This window comes from Trachypithecus francoisi, unplaced genomic scaffold (genome assembly GCF_009764315.1).
Source record: "Trachypithecus francoisi isolate TF-2019V2 unplaced genomic scaffold, Tfra_2.0 Lachesis_group20, whole genome shotgun sequence".
Lineage (NCBI taxonomy): Eukaryota > Metazoa > Chordata > Mammalia > Primates > Cercopithecidae > Trachypithecus > Trachypithecus francoisi.
Genome location: NW_022681466.1, coordinates 46,970,895 through 46,991,395, shown reverse-complemented (window position 1 = coordinate 46,991,395; position 20,501 = coordinate 46,970,895). Strand labels below are relative to the sequence as shown.

Below are 20,501 nucleotides of genomic sequence, written 5' to 3'. Positions count from 1 at the left end.
GGCTCATGCCCCCTCTCATTCATTCATTCATTCATTCATAGATTTGATAAAAAGATGTGTTTCACATCTATATGGGCCAGGCATTGTTCTAAGCTCTGGGTACTTGTCATCATTAACTATCAACAGTGCCAACGTTACGCTATGCAGCACAGCCTCTTCAGTGTCTTCACCAACCCTTCCTACTTAGCGCTGTGATCCAAGCATCTGCCATGATAACAATGCCTGGGATGCTTCATAAACATATGGATACCAGGCCTGTCCCCTGGAAATTCTGACTGTATAAGCCTGGGCCCTTCCTTAGGCGTTGTCTGCTGTTGTTTTGTTTGCTCTGGTTGATTTCTATATTCAGGCAAACCCAGGAGCAAGTGCTAACGGATCCCTAAACACTGACATCTGGTGTGGATGCATGTGCGTGTGCACACACACACAGGTGAGCAGGCCAAGCTCCCTCCCAGCACAGCCCAGCACCCTCCAGCCCTGCTGGCATACCTGCTGTGCCCCTGAACCACAAACTCACCAAAGCTAATGACAATTTTTTTTCTGATTTGCAAGAGATTAGTTTTAATTTGGAGACAATTAGAGGTAGAAGTAGGAGGCATCTGATCTTGATTAGAAGCAGGGAGATGGTCGGGGGGCCCCCACCCCCAAGCTGCCTAGCCCTAGCTTTCACAGAGATTCATTTATGCACCCAGTAAGGTAGTGGCTTGCCTCTGCACCTGGGGAGAAGGTTGTCTGGGAGAGGCAGAGGGCCCCTGCTGTGCTCCTAGACACCTAGGGCAAGCCTGAGCAGGTACCCCCAGCCTCAGAAAGGTATGGAATTGACATTTGTTAAGCACCCACTGTGGGCCACTTGAGCTGGGCATCTTTGTCCAAGACACCAACTGTTCAGTAGTATTATACATAGAGGCCCTGTCCTGGTGGTTAGGGAGGGCAGTGTTCAGGGCCCACTGGGCCCAAGTCATCACCTCTCCTTCAGCCGGCTGACCTTGTACTATGCAAAGCTGGTCCAGCCCCAATGTCCACCCATATCCCAGTTCAGTTGGATAGGCAGAGGTATGAAAAATAACTATGTGCCATCTAATGGTGGAGACGGCTTGAGAGACCTCTGTGCAGGCACAGGGACGCAGGAGCCAGTGTCTCATGGCCCTAGGGGAGCAATCACAGAAGTGACTAATGAGAGTTCCCACATCACGTGCGTTTCATTCATACCAAGGCCAGGCTCCTCCTGATTTATCAGAGTCAGAGCTGGCCAGAGCAGAGCAGTAGCAGAGAGGAGGAGGGGCTGTCTGCCTAGGATGGTGGCTGTGAGAGGTATCAGAGAAGGCTTCAGGGAGGAGATGATGCTTGAGCTGGGCATGGAAGGATGAGGGAACCCCCACATCCTCCCATGTGCAAGTCTTCTCTTGGGTCTTGTTGGGTCAGATACCCTCCTGCCGGGATGGTGAAATCACTATTCATATATTTGTCTCTTTGGGTTATGAGAAGAACAGGGCTGGTCCAGCTCACATGGAAAGGGTCTCTCACTAGGCATAGTCTGGCAGAGGTCGGGGATGCTGGAGAGAACTCGGAATACCTCAGGCATCATCGTTATCCCCATGTGCAAAAGCTGGATGATCCCAGCCTGTCTTCCCCACCCACCCCCCGCCGCCCCCCGCCGTATGGTGTCTCTACATCTTACTGGGGGAATCTGAGGCTAGGAGGGGCAGAAATAGTCAATCCTCATGTATCAGTTTGCTAGGGCTGCCATGACAAAGTTCCACAGCCTGGGTGGCTTAACAGAAATTTATTTTCTCACAGTTCTGGAGGCTGGAAGTCTGGGGTCAAGGTGTCAGCAGGATTGGTTTCTGGTGAGGGCTGTCTTCCTGGCTCATAGACGGCCACCTTCTCCCTGTGTCTTCACAACATCGCTCTGTGTGTGTCTGCATCCTCACCTCTTCTTATAAGGACACTGGTCATATTGGATGAGGACCCACCCTCACAGCTTAATTTAAACCCTAGTAGCCTCTTTAAGGATCCTGTCTCCAAATACTGTCATATTTTGAGATACTGAGGGTTAAGATTTCAAGGGCAGGGCACAGTTCAGCCTGTAACACCCCACCATAAGTCAGAGAAGACATGGAGAAGCCCCTTTTCTCAGGAGATGGCAGCAAGGGAGAGGGTCCCAGGGCCAGACCCAAATGCCTGAAGACCAAGTCAGAGCCCAGGCCATCAACAGGAAGGCAGCAGACAAACTGGTCTGCAGGGCAAACTGGGGTCAAAACAGAGCTGCAGTGCAGCCTGGGGGCACAGTGGGGCCAGGGTTCGGAACCAGGCCCACGGAACTGTTATGGGCAGCCTGCTGTGGAGGTGAGGAACAGACAGGTGCCAGCGGGTGTGTGTGTGTGTGTGTGTGTGTGTGTGTGTGTGTGTCCTCCCAGGTCAGTCTGGAGGGCATGGGCACTCCTTAGTGCTGTGCGTCCAAGGTGGGTCCACGCAGTGCCTTCCACCCCGATCTCTCCCCTCTTCCACCTCCAGTCCTGGCCTGACCTCAGTCTCTAAGTTAATCAGCCTCCCTTCTCCCCACGCCACATCTGTCTTCCTTCAAGGAACCTTCCAGTAGCTTTTCCTCCCATGCCATTCTCCATGATGTCTGGCGGTCAGAGCTCTGTGCCGAGAGGCAGGCCAGAGTGCGGGTTAGCACACATATATGTGTACACTCAAGCACACACTTAGTGTCTCTGAAAACTTGACGGATCGTGTATCTATTCATTCCACCAGTCTTACCTCCTCCCTCTCCAGCCACACCAGAAGGCTTCAAGGGCCTTCCCCACCTGCCAGGGAAAACTGAGGTCCAGAGAGATCAAGCAGGATCCTTTAAGCTCCAGAATAGGTGAGTGGGAGAGCATAGATTAGTGCTAGCGTCTCAGAGACCCACCCTGCTCCACCGCTGAGGAGACTATAGGCCCCAGCAGGATGGAGTGGTTCATGGTGGTGATGGGAGAGGCTGCTGTGGGCCACAGTGACATAAATATAAACATTGCAATGCCCTAATGTCAGCTTTTTGGCTCCCTCTTCTGAATGCCAGCTGTTTTCTTGATACAGGTTACTTCCCCTTCCAGGAACTCAGCTTTCTTATCTGCAAGGTTGCTAACAGGGTCCAGAGCCCCCAGGCCTGGTGCCAGGAGCCCTCCCCTCAGTGGCCACCCAGTCTCCTCTTGGATGCCCCATTGACAAGAAACTCATTACCTCCACAGCATCCCAGTCAGTGCTGCGCTGTTCATTCAGAGAATTTCATTCTTTCAACAAAAATGTATTGAGGGCCTGCTATGTGCCAGGCCATGTTGTAAGCACTAAAATAGAGCAGGAAGCAAAGCCCTGTCTGTGCCCCCATGGAACTTAATTTCTAGTTGGCAGAAAGAGACACATGCATATAATATAGAGTTAAGTGGTGGTAAGTGCTATGAAGAAAATGAAACAGGAAAATGGATAGAGAGAGATCAGCGGCAGGGATGGGGGAAAGACAGCGCTACTTTAGATAAATGATCAGGAAGATGTCCCTAAACAAAGATTGATGAGAGAGAGAGAAAAAAAAGAGAGGGGGAGAGAAACATGTGAATATCAAGGGGAGAAAATTCAAGGCAGGAGGAATGGCAATGCAAAGGCCCTGGGGTAGAAATATTTTCTCAGCATATTCCAAGAACAGCAGATGGTTTGGATGATCCAGGATCTTGGTTTTGCTAGACCAGCCCCTCCCCCAGTGGGGTGAGGGGATTCAGGTGGTGGATGCAGTCACACTTCCCCAATCCCTTCCTTCATGCCCCTCTGAGTCCGGTGCCCATCTGGTGGTCTCTGCCTCTGCTGTGCCTCCAAGGAATCCAGATGGTCAGTCGTGAAGTTGGAACAGTAAGAGAGGGCAAAGGGGACTAAGTGCCACTTAGCAGCTCTGGGGTCTCCAGGGGATGGATAACAAAGGCAGGGCTAGTCCCCCCCACCACCTTGTACCTCTGCAGCCTGGATAGTGAGCACTGAGAGCTCACTGACCGCAGCTGCACTTCTCCCAGCCTAGAGGGAGGAGCGTGGGGCCCCACCTTGACCCCAGCACTCAAAGGCCCTGTACCTCCGCATACATGCAGCAGTGCTCCTGCCCTGAGCGGCTCTGCAGGTCCCAGAGGATGTCCTGTTCTTGGTCTTTCAGCTACTCTCAATGTCCCTGCGAGGGGGAGGGACTGATGTCACCAGCGCAACTTTAGAGGTGGAAACTGAGGCTCAAAATGGAGAGCAACTTGCACAGTGAGTCTGGGGCAGAGAGAGGCCTTGCACTTGAGTCCCAAAGCTGGTTGGTTCGCCTGCTTGCTGCTGCTTCCAAAGCAGGGTCCAAATGTGGATCCTGCATTTCCACAGTCAGCTTCGGGGCCAGTATTCCCCAGGCTGCAGGGACACATTATGAGACCTCAGGCACCAGGCAGAAAGGCTCTCACCGTCTCTGCAAACAACTTCCTGTCCTCATTTGGACTCTGCTGCACACCCCCACCCCACCATCAGTTCCCAGCATTTCTTGCCAATCATTTCCCCACTTGGTCCTAAGGGCTGCTCAGGTCCTCCCGAGCATGCCACAGGAGAACTGGTGAGAGCACATGCCACGCCTCTTAAAACAACTGACCCCAACGGCCTTTGTCATACCCCAAGCCTGTTGCCTTATTTTTTGAATGAGGAAGATTACTGCAGATTTTGTTTTAAAGGATATTGAGACCAGAGCCCCAAGAGCAGGGAATTTTTAGTTCACTGCTTTTGCGAGGAACTGGATGTGAAAGTTTGTGAAACTGCCAAGGTTTAATTGACAGTGGTAAAATGATAAATATGCATAAACTGCAAGTAATGTCTAGTACTGACTAGGAGTCTCCTCTTTGGGACGTAGGTCTCTGCAGATCACTCAGTGTTGATCAGCCATGATTTGTTGAAGGCTTTCTTGGTGCAAGGCCAGGTAGGTAACAATTCCTACACAAGGCAGGATGGGAGGTCCCCTCAGAGAAGGACAAAGCTCTGAGGAAACTCCCAGGAGTTGAGGGTACATCTTGGAGGGCTTCACGGAGGAGGTGGCATTGAAGCTGGACCCTGGAGGAAGATTCAGATTTGGATGTGCACAAATAAGAAAGGAGAGAATCTAATGCGAAGGGTGCAGCATGAGCAAAGGAGGGGAGATAAAGCAGCATCTGTGAGTGTGAAGGTCAGTGAGTTGTCCAGTTAAGCCACCAGCAGGGGACTGGGGGGAGGAGTCCTAGGAGAAAAAGGATCCTGATGCTTTGTGTAGGGGGCCCTGAATGTCACGCTCAGGTACAAAAGTGAGTTTGGGTTTTATTTTGTAAGCAGATGGGAGAGCTTCTTTGATATATACACATTTGCATTGTGTTGCACAATTTATAGAGTGCTTCCTTATTTGATTCTCAGAAACAAAACAAATGACAACACAGCCTCCTGTGAGACCAGCATTACTGTTATCATTGTCCTGATTTTACAGTTGAGGAATGTGACTCGGGAGGTTCTTGGGGAGATCCAAAATAAGATTTCAAACCTCAAGCCTCTACTTGGGTCCTTCCTGTTCCTTGACAGTGTCCAACAACTTTTGAGCTGGGAGGGGGGCAACAATGTCTGATTTGTGTCCAGGAGAAAAAACACTCTGGCTGCTGTGTAGGGGAGGAGAATGCCAGGGAGGAGGGGAGACCCTGTTGGCCAGTGGTATGTCGTCATAGCGACAGGAGTAAGGCCAGAATGGGAGCAGGGAGGAAGGATAAGGGGCAGCCCAAGGTGGAATTGCCAGAAGTTGGCAGCCTCCTTGGTAGGTGGGGAGAGGGAGTTAAGAGGAGGGAGGAGGCCCGTGTTTAGGTATGCGAGACTGAGAATAAAATTTCCTGTTTATATAGTCTGTGGCCAAAGGGAGAAGGGAGACAGCTGGATCCCTGGGGACCCTACACCAGCTGAGACAGCAGGTGCAATACTAAGGAGCTTGGGTTTGAGAGTCAGGGGACCCCAGGTTCGAGTCCCGCTGCTGGCCCCTTTACCCAGGTAACTTGGTTGAATTATTTAAGTGTCTTGCACCTTAGTTCATTTATCTGTAAGATGTTAGAATTGGCACTCAAAAAGGAAGTTACTGATAGAAAACTGGTTGCGTGGAGGGAGATCATAATAATACGTACCTCAAAGGATTGATCTGAGGATGAAAAACACTAACGCCTGTCCCACACGGAGCGCAGTGCAGGTTACACAGGGATCACAGGGACTCTTTTCAGCACCTGAGTCCACTCAGTCCTTTATTTGCACGACTTTGAAAGTCCTCACAATGGCACTTTGAGGCAGAAACAATTTTTATACTTGTTTTACAAGTGAGGACGCTGGGGATAGAACCTCCTGAAGGTTCACAAGGTTTTGCGATGGTATTAGCTTTACCGCTATGTCGCAGGTAAATAAATGAAGCGGCGACTGAGAGGGTAATTCACATACGAGCAAAGGGGGTGCCAGGCTTGGAGCTCGGGGAGTCAGGTCTGAGCCAGGCTAAGGGCCCACCAGAGGATGGACAGCCAGGCTGAACTTGCCCAGTTAGAAGAGTGGGCAGCCCTCTGTGGGGTGGGCGAGACGACTCTGGGAGCACCCGGGGGTCCCAGCGTGCCCTCTCCTGACCACCCTGGGCTTCTTTCCTCTGTCTGTCCCCAGCCTCTGGCCGCTCCCACCCGGCCAGCCCCAGCCCGCCGGGGCCGCAGGCCAGCCCGGTGCTGCCGGTCAGCTACCGCCTGTCGCACACGCGGCTGGCCTTCTTCCTGCGGGAGGCGCGGCCCCCATCACCCGCGGTCGCCAACAGCTCCCTGCAGCGCTCCGAGCCCTTCGTGGTGTTCCAGACCAAGGAGCTGCCGGTCCTCAACGTCTCGCTGGGGCCCTTCAGCACCAGCCAGGTGGTGGCGCGGGAGCTCCTGCAGCCTTCCAGCACCCTGGACATCCCCGAGCGCCTGACAGTGAACTGGAAGGTGCGGGCCTTCATTGTCCGCTCGCGCGTGCCTGCCTCGCAGCCCGTGGCCCAGGTGCTGTTCTACGTGGCCGGCCGGGACTGGGACGACTTCGGCGTCACCGAGCGGCTGCCCTGTGTCCGCCTGCACGCCTTCCGGGATGCCCGGGAAGTCAAGAGCTCCTGCCGCCTCAGCGGGGGCCTGGCCACTTGTCTTGTGCGGGCCGAGCTGCCCCTGGCCTGGTTCGGGCCCCCAGCCCCGGCTGCGCCGCCCACGGCCCGCCGGAAGTCCCCGGACGGGCTGGAGCCGGAGGCGACGGGGGAGAGCCAGCAGGCCGAGCTCTACTACACGCTCCACGCCCCTGATGCGTCGGGGGGCTGCGGGGGCTCCCGCCGTGGGCCCGGGCCCGGGGTGGGGGCCCGAGCGGAGAGCCCTACCCAGCACCCCCTCCTGCGCATCGGAAGCATCAGCCTGTTCCGCCCGCCCCCCAGGAGGACCCTGCAGGAGCACAGGCTGGACAGCAACCTGATGATCCGCTTGCCAGACCGGCCCCTCAAGCCCGGGGAAGTGCTCAGCATCCTCCTCTATCTGGCCCCCAACTCCTCCTCGCCCTCCAGCCCCAGCGTGGAGCACTTTACACTCAGGTAGTAGGGAAGATGGGTGGGGATCTGGTTTCCCTTCCAAGATCAAATGCATACCTGACTCCTTGTGGGTGGGCGGGAGGGGGGACCTCCCAGCTGTATCCCTGTCCAGCATCCTAACCCTGAGTCTGTCATTTAGCACTTGAGCAACCTCAGGAAGATACCTCGCTTATTGGAGCCACAGTGCTCTTATCTGTCTAATGGCAACAAACATTCCTACCCCTATTTCTGGATCTCATAGAAATGGCATCATGATAAAGAGGAAATATCAGTTTCACAATCATAGATGTCCAGAAAAATAGAACTGGGACTAGAAGGGCCCTTAGACATTTTACAGACAAGGAGACTGAGGCCAAGAAAGAGAAATGGACACCAGAGAGCAGCCTCTTGGCTGGGAGCCAACAGAAGCGTGTGTGTGTGTGTGTGTGTGTGTGTGTGTGTGTGTGTTTAGGGGCATTTGCTCCAGTCCTAGAGTTGGGAGAAAAATTTTCAGGATTCCCAGCTCTTTTACACCTTGAAAAGGACACAGTTTGCAAACTCAAAAATGCCTTCGATTGTATCACATCCCCCCAAAACATGATAATATTTCACACTAGGAATCTATGGTTTGACCTATGTTGTGTAACTCTGAGGACACCCACCAAAATGCTTCCCCACCCCCAGACATTATGCATGGGACCTGAAACATCACTGTTAGCCTGCAACTTCTAGTATTTCCCTGTCTCCTCAGTGTCCTACCTTCAAGTTTAAATATTGTTGGAAAGAGTCATGCCTGATTCAGTGATTGATACCTGAATGTGAACATAAGTTAAATCAGTCATCAGAGATCTTGGGCTGCATTAATAGGAGTAGAGCTTGCAGAATTAGAGAGGTGGCAATCACCTCACTTTAGCTGGTGTTCATTGGGGTGCAGCTGAAGTGTCGTATTTAGTATCACATTTAGTGTCCAGAGGAGTGTGACCGGCTGTGAGGTGATTCAGAGCTATGGCAACAAACAATTGGAGGAACTGAAGGAAAGAAGATTCAGAGAACACCTACTCACTTTGCCAGCTTTTTGAAGAACTACTACAGTAAAGATGGAGGGGAATTGTTCTCTGTTGCCCAGCAGAACCTGTGGCTGTTTTAGCTCAACTACATCCAGGGAAGATCTTTCTAGTTTTCATGGGCTTTCCGAAAAAGGAATGAGATGTGTGCAGAAGTAGTGAGTCCTGTCACTAAGGTATGCCAGTAGAGATGAGGCAAAGACTTGGCAGGGACATGGTAGAAGGGATTGCAGCTTTCACCGAGGGTCAGAGTTTTCAGCTGTGTGATACCAGATTCCCCAAATTCATCTGAAACATTCATCTGAAACATCCAGGACTCAGGGTAACTTAGCTTATCTGTTCTCCTTTCCCCCAGTACAGTCTAGTGATGGTGGCCAGTTGGGCAGCTTTGGGCTGTAGCCTGACCCTCTCCCTCTTCTTCCTCCCACTTTGTCCCAGGGTAAAGGCCAAGAAGGGTGTGACCCTTTTAGGTACCAAGTCACGCAGTGGCCAGTGGCATGTGACCTCGGAGCTGCTGACTGGGGCAAAGCACTCAACAGCCACCGTGGATGTGACCTGGACTCAGGGCACACCCCTGCCCCCCTGGTGAGCCGGAGTTGGTGCATCTACCCACCTCTTTGCAGAGCAGCCATCTGAGAGGGGTGGGGAATCTTTGAAGGAAGAGGCTGGTCTTGGGGAGGGCTGGGGCTTGGCCATTGGGGTCTCTGAGGTCCAGGCCCCTCAGTGGCATCCTGGAGCTGGAGCACCTCAGATGGGTTGGAGAAGGCTCACAGGGCCCCATCAGGTAGCTCCCGGGGAGGGATGGGGTCCCCATTGAGAGTTTCTGAGCTCCTGGGCCACTCCCAGCCCTTCATCCTCTGCTCTCCTTCCCTCCCCTCCCCTGGCAGGGAGGGCCAGGGCCCCTTGGAGATCCTGCAGCTGGACTTTGAAATGGAGAACTTCACCAGCCAGTCGGTCAAGCGGAGGATCATGTGGCACATTGACTACCGTGGCCACAGCGCCCTGCCTGACCTGGAGCGGGCAGTCACTGAGCTGACGGTCATTCAGCGGGATGTGCAAGCCATTCTGCCCCTGGCCATGGTGAGCAGGCAGGTGACCGGCCCAGAACATGCCTGGGTCTATGCATGCATGTACATTTGTGTGACAAGAATGTGAACCACTGAGTATATGTACAGATTGACATGTGTGTATATGCGAGACTTCCTGCCATGCCCAGGTATGCCTGTGTGAGAAGGTGTGTGCATGTGTGTTATATTTGTGGGGCCATGAGGACAGCAGATGCTCAGGGGGCAGAGGTGGGAGATGTCACTATGGAGGGACCACTGATGGGAAGTTTGCAGGAGGAGGTAACAATGCAGTTGAGTCTTGGAGGTCACCTGGGAGGGAGGGCTCCCAGAGATGCACAGTGTGTCCTAGGCAGGGCATTACTTGGGCAAAGGTACAGTAGTGAGAATATGAGTAGTTTGTTCAAAAGAACTATAGATTTAGAAAGAGCGTCATGGAGTGGTAGGGCTGGAATGATTGTCTGGGGCCAGCCCAGGGCAGCTTGAATGGCCAGGGACATGTGTTGGATGTTACTATGTGAGTCCTGAGGAGCCTGGAAGCTGTTTAAGAGGAGATGGCAGGGGCCTGGGGAAGGATTGGTTCCTGGCAGCACAGTGAGGTGGATCCTGAGGTTCCTGCAAAAGCCCAAGTGAGCAGACCATCTGTCAAGGAGCGCGAGGCGGGGTGGCTGCCTATCTCTGCACACGTGTGCCAGTGTCCCCACTGGAAGGATGTGCATCTGAGGAGTGGGGGGGGGGGGAGTCCAGGAGCCGGGGCCTTGGCTAGTGTGCCCCAGGACAGAAGAGGACCACAAGCAGAGCCCCCCTCCCCGCTTCTTCTCCCTGCAGGACACAGAGATCATCAACACGGCCATTCTGACTGGCAGGACAGTGGCCATCCCTGTCAAGGTCATTGCCATTGAGGTGAATGGCCTTGTCCTAGACGTCTCTGCCCTGGTGGAATGCGAGTCAGACAATGAAGACATCATCAAGGTGGGCATCCTGGAGGTGGGGGCCCTGGGGAAGAAGCCCTAGGCCTTCAGGAGAGCAGAACCTCAGACCAGAGTCCAGGTGGCTGACTCTTATTCATCCACTAAGACTGAACTCATGCCTCCCTGTGCTGGGACCCCTTCTGTTGCAGCAGCTGCCCCACCCTTTTCCTGCTACAGCACTGGCCTGACTTCATCCCAAGCTTCACCACACCATTCTGAAAGGGTTCATTCCCAAGTCTACTGACACCCATGGTACTCCGTCTTCCTGCCCCTGGATACTGCTTTGGCCAGTCCTGGAGGGCTTCCTATAGGAATACGAAACAGACTGTCAGGCCAGAGGGGAGAAGGCAGTGTCAACAACTTGAAATCAATCTAGCGAGACATTATTGAACCTTGGTGTGTGGCAGACACTTGGCAAGGCAACAGGGGGTAGGTGAGGGAGACAACCCCTCAAAGACCTGCTCTGAACCCAGAGTGCCAGTGATCGCATGAAGGCAATGCAGCTCAGGAAGAAGCCTCAAGAATTATGTGAGTAGGGCCAAGCGTGAAGGTTGTGTACTGAGGGCTCCACTCCCGGCACACACACTCCAGCTCCTCCAGCTCCTAAAGGCTCCACTCAGCCGTGAGCTCCCACTCCACCCCTGAGCTCCTCCCCAGGGACCTGCTCTGGCTCCAGGTCCTCCACAGCCCAGCCCACACGACACTCATCTGACTCAATGACCCAGTTTGCCACCTCCCCAAGAGGGCTCCAGATTCGCTTCTTCCCCTGGCTTTGAACGGTGGTCAGAAGTGAGTTGGGAAGAGGAGGCAGTAGAGTGGGCAGTGGTGTGAGCAGATGTCCAGCCCTGGTACCTGTGGGGTGGGCCAGCCGCTCACTATGCCACCCTCCAGCAGGCATCAAAATCAGATGATTAGACAACTGAATTCGTTCTTGCTCCTGTAAATAATTCAGCTTGAAGGAGAGCAGGACCATTGGAATGTAGATGCCCTCCTCCTGGTCGCTTGGGCTCCCTCCTGCTCTCTCTCTCTATGCTTTGCCTTTGGGTCCCTCCAAGTCTAGGGAGCATGGGGCTTACCTCTTCTATCCATGATCCAGGAAGGATGCCTTCCAAGGGAGCCAGAGCAGATGGTCTGGTGCCCCCTACTCCACTGCATCACCCCCTTCAGAGAAGCCTCACCAGAAGCCTGTGGGGCTGTCCACTGCTGGCAGACTGGGATGGGAAGAAACAGGTCTGCTCCCAAGGGCCCTCACCCAGCACCTTCTCTGCCACCCAGACTCCCCCACCCCAGCTCCAGAGCAGAACCAAGGGGAATTAGAGAAGATGTTAAATGAAATTGGTTACAAATCTCGATGAAATATACTCAGGTCTTATGGAGTCTGCCACATTGTAAGTGGAATTTACAGGTCTGCAGTTGGAATTCTTTGCCTTCCGATGTGGGAAATGAGCATTTCTGGCAGGGCTGCTGTCCCATCCCTCCACCCACCCCTCTGAGATGATGATGGGAGGTGACAGAGTTTGGGATGCCGCAGGGGCTCATCTCCATGGATAATCCATAGTCCCAATGCCCCTGGGTCCTTCCAGAGCCTTCAGGGCATCATCCACCCACCAGCTGAATGATAGACCTGTTCCCAAACTCAAGACCATGTACCCATGGACGTGCGCCAGCATGAGCACCTAGATGCATGTACACACAGCATCCGTTCTGGGCTGCCAGGTGTGTGCGTGGGCATATTTAACACACAGAGCCATCTGCGTTTGCCCTAAAGTACTGGCAGTGACACCTCTGTGAGTGGGCACAGGTATCCACCAAGATGTACTCAGCAGGCCTGTGGTTTCCATCCAGGGAACCTCTAGGAATGCAAGTCGGTATCCAGGTGGGCAGGCATTTACCACAGCCACATCCGTTGGTGGTAGCCATCCACCCATCTATGCTTGGGGTTCTCCGGTCCTGAGTTTTCCTCTCCCATTCCCTCATCTCCACACCTGGTTAATTCCCCCTCACCGGAAATTAACTACCTGCCCATTCTCCTGGGGCAGCCATGCCAGAGAGGCTGTGGAGGACATGGGCCTGCCCCTCATCTCCATCCCCTCCACCTCAATGTCCTCCCTGCCCAGTTAAGTGCCCATGTCCTTTTCTGCACCATAGATGACTCTACCTGCCAGACCCCTGGCTCCAGAGCCCCGCCAGTCCTGCTGGGGGAGGGGAGCCAGCCCTGAGAGGCCCTCACCCTGGAGCCTCCTCCAAAGTGTGGCTCTGACAGATCGGGAACAGCCGCTGAAAAGCATTTGCATGTTGGCTCCTTACTAAGGAACAAAAGCCTTCCCCAGTGGGCACCAAGAGGTGATCTCGAGAAAGAGCAAAAGCAGTGATGGCAGCCGGGACTCCCAGAGGAATCAATGCCTCCTTCCACTGGCCCCCTCTCCTTCAGCCTCCTAGGACTTTCCCTCCAGCCCTGCTTGTCAGACTGAAGTTCCCTGCATTGCCTCACAGGAAGACCTGTACGGCAAGACGTGCCAACTGTTCCTCCCTTCCCCCAGGTATCCAGCAGCTGCGACTATGTGTTTGTGAGTGGAAAAGAGTCTCGAGGGTCCATGAACGCCAGGGTCACCTTCCGCTACGACGTTCTCAATGCCCCCCTGGAAATGACAGTCTGGGTCCCCAAGCTGCCCTTGCACATTGAGCTCTCAGATGCCCGCCTCAGCCAAGTGAAGGGCTGGAGGGTACCCATCCTCCCCGATCGGAGGTACAGCCCCTCTCCTATGGCAGATACTTGGGATACTCATGGGTGGATACAACCTCGGCCAACAGTCTGACCTGCATATGGGTATAAGGCCCTTGGTATACGTAGTCTATCGGTTGGTTGTGCAGTGAACAAACTTTCATTGACCAGCTACTGTGAGCTAGGCACTGACAAGTGTTTGAGAGATGGGATGAGTGTGGCCAGTGCCTGACCCTGCCAGTCTCTCAGTCCAGCAAGGGAGGAAGGCATGTGCATGCCACAGAACATGGTGATGCGTGGGAAGCCCTGTGTGCAGGGAATCAAGTGGCACAAGGAGAGGACTGCTTCTTCCTCCAGGAGAAGTCAAGGCAGGCTTCCTGGAAGAGACAACTCTTGAGCTAAGTCTTAAAGAATGAACTGAAAGGAGTTGGCTGGGGAGACAGGTTAAGAGACTGCCTGCAGTCAGGCAGACAAAATGGAGCAGACACACCTGTACGCATGTGCCCCAGCCTGGGCACACCAAGGACACACTAGTGAGTGCATGAGTGCAGGCACACTGTGACTCATACCCAGGCTCCCTTGTGGGCTTGTAAGCTCAGGCACCTGGATGCCCATATGTGGGGCATATATGTGTATACTCACCGCATTCCAAGCACCCACTCAGAGCTGCTGGAGAGAAAAGCCCAGCAGGGAAGAGAAAAGAGGAAAGTGACAGGCAGCTAAGAGCAGGAGGTGGACGGGGCTGGAGAGAGAAGCAGGTGGTGAGAGAAACAGGCAGCCAAGTTAGAACTGGGCTGAGTTCAACTCAGAGAGATTTGGAAGAGCAATGTGGCATAGACCAGTGCCTCTCAAACTTTAATGTGTATATGAATCACCTGGGGATCGGAGTAAAATGCAGATTCTGACTGGGCAGGTCTGGGGTAAAGCCTGTAATTCTGCATTTCTCACCAGCTCCTGGGTGATAGCGATACTGCTTTGAGTAGCAGTGGACTCTGAAGCCAGACAGCCTGATTTAAGTCCTGTCTCTGCTATTTACTAGCTGTGTAAACTTGGGCTACTTATGTAACCGCTCTGTGCCTCCATCTCCATATCTGTAAAATGGGCACAATAACACCTGCCTCATACGATTTTTGTGAGGAATAAATTAATTAACCCAGGTGAAAGAACTCTCTGTGTAAATGAATATTCTAGTTGCTTGATCCCCCAGTACACCAACAAAGCACTAGCTACAGAGAGAAACACTTGACTTTATCACCAAAGCACACCTTCCTGACAGTAAACCTCTCAATTTTAGCATTTTTTTTTTTTTTTGCAATGTGCACAGGCTGAGAATTTCCCAAATCATCAAGTCCAGGTTCCCTTTTGCTTAACAGTTTATCAATGTGTCTCTCTCCTCTCACATTTGACTAAAAGCAGCAAAAGGAAACCAGGCCACAATTTCCACACCTTGCTTGGAAATCTCAGTTAGATGTCCGAGTTCATCACCTACAGGTTCTGCTTAGTGTCCTCATAACCGCAGAACACAATTCAGCTAAGATTTCTGGCATTCTATAAAAAGGATCACATTTGCTCCAGGTTAGAGCTTAAAACAGTGCCAGGCACAAACTTAGTACTGAAGAAGAGGCAGCAGTTGCTGTTAGGATTTGACACGAGCTATTCTCAGGCTTGGCTTAAGCCAAGAGGAGGCATATAGGAATAGGAGGTAGGGTCAAGAAGGTACTTTTCTAGGAGAGAAAAGACTAGGACTCCTGGCTCCAAACTTAAGAGATGAAAGGCATGAGCCAGAGAGGAGGCCTGCTTTTGCAGAGCTTCTGGGAAGCTGGGAGGACCCAACAGGACAAGGGTGAGGGGTGTGGACTGTGCAGGTCAGAGTCCAGGTGAGAAGCCTTCAGCATGGCATGTCCCCACCCCAGGTCAGTCCGGGAAAGTGAGGATGAGGACGAGGAAGAGGAGGAGCGGCGGCAGAGTGCAAGCCGGGGCTGCACCCTGCAGTACCAGCATGCCACCCTGCAGGTCTTCACCCAGTTCCACACGACATCATCCGAGGGCACCGACCAGGTGGTCACCATGCTAGGCCCGGACTGGCTGGTGGAGGTCACTGACCTAGTCAGTGACTTCATGCGGGTGGGTGACCCCCGAGTGGCACACATGGTGGACAGCAGCACACTGGCAGGGCTGGAGCCAGGCACCACCCCCTTTAAGGTAGGTATGGGCTCTGTCCCAGCACAAACGGGCAGTGTTGGGAGCCTTATTTACCTGTGGGTGCAGAACTCAGATTTTCCCAAGCCCAACTGGCCCCCAGAACACTCTTCCCTGCCTGCCCCTTGTCTGAAATTCCAAGGTCAAGCTCTCTTAGCTTCATCCTGGTAAAAGTTCTCACTCCAAGCTCTATCAACCTTTATCAATCCTCAGTGTGGGTGACTCAAGCAGACCCCTCCCTGAGAGCAGAGGGGGAGCAGGTGAGAGTCAGCCAGCCTAGAGTCCAGGAAGGTGCGTTTAGTGATCTAGGAACTCAACTTTGACCTTTCCTGACTTGTTTCTACCCTGACAATTGGGTTACTGGATAGAAATCATCTACCTAAGAAACTATTGTGACCTGTAGGCTAGAATCTGCCTGCAGACATATCTTCTTCGTAAAACAATTGATCCAACGTGTTTTCAATTGGGAGATTTCTCATTTAAAAAATACATATAGATTTCTGGTTTCACAAAAAATGAATCTGGCAACAATCAGCTGAAGCCAGTATTGGTGCCTCCTACACATGAGAATGAGTTCCCTCATTTTCCATGGTCCTCACCACTCCCTTTTGTTTCCCTGACATTGAGGTTGCACATCAATTGCTACTTATCACTGTGTGGGGGTTGTTGTTTTCCTTAGAATTGGCCCACCTCTCTCATTTGTGTTCTTGCCTGACTCCTATGAGCCCCCAACCCTCTCAAGACCTCTGGACACTGGTTCCTGGTTGCAGACCTGAGCCAGAGCTGCGAAGTCCTGCCTTCCAGCCTGCCTCACCCTTCAGGCCCCTCTTGCAGCAGTGCTGGGATTTCCCCCTAGCTGGGGATCTTGGGCAGGGGGGTTGCGCTTTCCTAGCTCTCTCCCATCCCGGTCCCGCTCTGCCTCAGGTGGTGTCTCCGCTGACGGAGGCTGTGCTCGGGGAGACACTGCTGACAGTGACGGAGGAGAAGGTCAGCATCACACAGCTTCAGGCCCAGGTGGTGGCCAGCCTGGCCCTCTCCCTGCGGCCCAGCCCTGGGAGCAGCCACACCATCCTAGCCACCACAGCTGCCCAGCAGACCCTGAGCTTCCTCAAGCAGGTAACTGGTTGCTTGGCCCACCAGCCAGGGATTTGATGGTATGGAAGGAGGACCTGGGGGCTCTGCTTTGCCCTAGCACCAAGAGTCCCCAAATTAGGGCTTTAGGAAACGGAGGATCTCTGCCCTCCATGCCCTGCACACCTGCCTACCCCATGGCCACAACATCTACGTGGGAGGTCAGAGCAAGTTCTCGCTTGCTGCTCTTGCTACCTGAGATGTTCCCTCTGAGGGTCTCCCTCCTGGATTCACAGAGGGCTGTCACCTCCACATCACCCCCAGGAAGTACCCTCACTTATCTCTGGAGCCCCAAGTATACACCATAGGCATAGCCACAGGACAAAAGTGGAAAGGTGACAGGTGGGAGTCCTGGGGAGTGAGGAGGTGACAGGTGTGAGTCCTGGGGAGTGAGGCGGTGAGCATCAAGTGCTGAGCCCAGAATCAGGACACAGGGGTCCTCTGTCCCTAACTCACTCCATCACCCCAAGCCAATCACTTCTCTCTGAACCCTGCTTCCTCATCTGGAGCGAGGGCAATTCTCAGAAGGTTTTAGCCAACAGGCAGAAGTGGGGAGTGGGTGTGTATTCTCAACAGCTTGTTGTCTGATGGGGGTAAGCCCAAGGTCAGGCATGGAGATACGGAGCTATTCCAGCAGCAGAAGGGACTTGAATTAGACCCAAGGCAAAACTTACCTTCGGCTCATCCCGGGCAGAGGGGTGAAGTGGACAAGGGCATCCTCAGAGCAGTATGAGGCCTGGATGCCATGGTCTGGGATTTACCCTCCCCACACCCTGTAAGGGGGACTCTCACTTGAGCAATAGTTCTTAGTGCCCGCCACAGGCCAGGCACAGTTCCAGTGCTGAGAATACAGCAGGGAGCCAGAGACCTGTGGTCCCCGCCCCTACATAGCCCAGGATCTAGCAGGAAGCCAGCTAAACAAGCTCTTTGACTCCTGACCCCTCCTTCTCCTCCTCCTCCAGGAAGCCCTACTGAGCCTCTGGCTCTCCTACAGTGATGGCACCACAGCCCCACTCTCCCTCTACAGTCCCCGAGACTACGGACTGCTAGTGAGCAGCCTGGATGAGCGTGTGGCCACTGTGACCCAGGATCGGGCCTTCCCTCTGGTAGTGGCTGAGGCCGAGGGGGCAGGGGAGCTGCTCCGCGCAGAGCTAACCATCGCTGAGAGCTGCCAGAAAACCAGACGCAAGAGTGTGCTGGCCACGACCCCTGTGGGCCTGCGGGTGCACTTTGGGAGGGACGAGGAGGACCCCACTTATGACTACCCGGGCCCCAGCCAACCAGGGCCTGGCGGGGGCGAGGACGAGGCCCGGGGAGCTGGCCCGCCAGGCTCTGCGCTACCTGCACCGGAGGCCCCAGGCCCGGGCACCGCCAGCCCCGTCGTGCCACCCACAGAAGACTTCCTGCCGCTGCCCACCGGCTTCCTGCAGATGCCACGGGGTCTGACCGACCTAGAGATTGGCATGTACGCGCTGCTGGGCGTCTTCTGCCTCGCCATCCTCGTCTTCCTCATCAACTGCATCGTTTTCGTGCTGCGCTACCGGCACAAGCGCATCCCGCCCGAGGGCCAGACCAGCATGGACCACTCTCACCACTGGGTGTTCCTGGGCAACGGGCAGCCGCTGCGAGTGCAAGGGGAGCTCTCGCCGCCGGCAGGCAACCCGCTGGAAACCGTGCCCGCCTGCTGCCACGGCGACCACCACAGCAGCGGCAGCTCTCAGACCAGCGTCCAGAGCCAGGTGCACGGCCGGGGCGACGGCTCCTCGGGCGGCTCAGCCCGGGACCAAGCCGAGGACCCAGCCAGCTCGCCCACCTCCAAGCGCAAGAGGGTCAAGTTCACCACCTTCACCACGCTGCCGTCAGAGGAGCTGGCCTATGACTCGGTGCCCGCCGGCGAAGAGGACGAGGAGGAGGAAGAGGACCTGGGTTGGGGCTGCCCCGATGTGGCGGGCACCACGCGGCCCACTGCAGCCCCGGACCTGCACAATTACATGCGCAGAATCAAAGAGATTGCATAGAGGCGCCAACCGGAGTAGCAGGGACTCCCTCATCGGGGTCAGCTCGGGGTAGGACACAGCCGGGACCCCCGGTTCACACGGACTCTGGGCGGCTGAATTGATTTTGTACTCCCTGCCCCTGCAGCTTGGCTCGGTGCGGGTCGGGCCGCCTCGGTGTCTGGGCCTTCCCTCGCCTCACACCCTTACCCTCTTCTGCCCCCTGCAGGTGGAGGGCTCTTCCTCCAGTGGCTCGCAAGGAGGAAAGCAACCCCAGCCTCTGTTCTACCCTTTCCAAATCTCCTCCCATCTTAAGCAACTCCCTGCCCCAAGAGTGAGGCAAGGAGGTCCAGCTTGGGGTCAGGTGGGCCCACGCTGTGTCCTGGCCCCGCCTCCCGTCCCCCCTGTCGTCCCCCTGTGCTGGGGGTTCTGTGGGGGTCTTGTGTCACAGGCTGCACAAAGACTTTCCTCAAACTAATATTCAGGGATTTCTGTCCTGCAGGGTGGGGAGGTGGCGGCTGCCTGCCCTGCCAAGGATCTTGCTGTGGATGACATATCTGGGGGCTAGGGGAACAGCTGTAGCATCTGCTGGCATTCGCGTGCCTCCCAGGACCTGGGAGCTGACTCTACAGAGAGGTCTGGTGCCAAGCCAGGCACCTTCCTGAGTTCTCAGGACTTCCACCCCTGCCCCAAGGCTTTGGGCAGGGACCTAAAGGGGAAAGAATCCTGGATCCATCTCTAGCCAAATCACACCCCAGAGCCAGAGGCCTGGGGACCTCCTTGCCTTCCCCTTCCCCCACAGCAAGGTCAACACTACTACGCCTTAGCCACCCCTCACCCTGCTGACCGCGCCTTCCCTCTGCAGCATAGGGCAGGCAGCCACCTATCCCCCACAAGACGGAACCCAGGAGGGGAGTAGAGGGCACCGGGGAATGCTGTGAGGGACTTTAGGGTGGGCAAACGCAGAAGGGAGCCAGTGTCGCCCCTACCCCATCCCACAGCTATTTTTCTCTCGGGTTCTACCCACCACTGTGTCAGATTTTTCTTAAATAAATGGAAGTGGTCAGACTGGAGGTGGGGGCAGCAGCTCCCATGAACAAACAGTACATGGTGGCTGGCTCTGTATCTTCCTTGTGTGCATGGGCAAACACACACACACACACACAAAGAAGTCCACACATGCGCGCGCACACACTCACGCACTGGGCACACTATATGACATGAGACCAAAACTCGGCTAGACCAGGCTGTGGTCCTGCTCTTCCTCCCCCGACATGCAGGTCCCTTAAGACCCTCTGGTGTTTTGGGATGCCCAGGTCAAGGGATGAAGAATCCGCTGACCCACAAATGTGCCCTTATAAAGAGGTGCCTCCTCTAAGGCTCTGTCCTGATTGGCTCAGAGGACGGAAGGGCAGGCCTCAGAACTACAGAGAAAGATCTTCTGGGGGGCACAGAAAAATAAGGAGTGAGGTGAGAGGGTTGGTGTGCCCACCTGAGTTACTCCAGCTTCCTTCACTGCCCCCCTCTGAGGTGGCCCTCCCTGTAACCACCTCTCCTCCCTTCTCTCCCCCTTGGGGTTGATGGAAAAAGCCTGGGGATCTACACGTTAGAAACCAAACAGGAGAGAGCACATGCGTGTTGGGGTGCCCCTCCCCACCAGTGGGCCATGGGCTAGCTGCATCTCATGCCACACTTGACCTGTGAGTGTGCATGCAGCCTCTCATGAGGCCCTGGGAGCCCACACCCCAGCACAGGCAGCAACCTA

At 54.6% G+C, this 20,501-nt stretch overlaps 1 protein-coding gene across 1 annotated transcript in view; it reads left to right on the top strand.

Annotated features, from left to right (window-relative positions):
• The window catches only part of TMEM132E (transmembrane protein 132E), a 59,767-nt gene extending 39,925 nt beyond the window's left edge, over positions 1-19,842 (top strand). The window contains exons 2-9 of the mRNA XM_033184203.1: positions 6,685-7,615; positions 9,094-9,240; positions 9,543-9,735; positions 10,548-10,691; positions 13,231-13,436; positions 15,326-15,614; positions 16,536-16,727; positions 17,705-19,842. Of these exons, the coding sequence (XP_033040094.1) occupies positions 6,685-7,615; positions 9,094-9,240; positions 9,543-9,735; positions 10,548-10,691; positions 13,231-13,436; positions 15,326-15,614; positions 16,536-16,727; positions 17,705-18,760 (3,158 nt within the window). The 3' untranslated portion in view covers positions 18,761-19,842. The remainder of the gene's footprint in view (positions 1-6,684; positions 7,616-9,093; positions 9,241-9,542; positions 9,736-10,547; positions 10,692-13,230; positions 13,437-15,325; positions 15,615-16,535; positions 16,728-17,704) is intronic.
• The last annotated feature ends 659 nt before the right edge of the window (positions 19,843-20,501 follow it).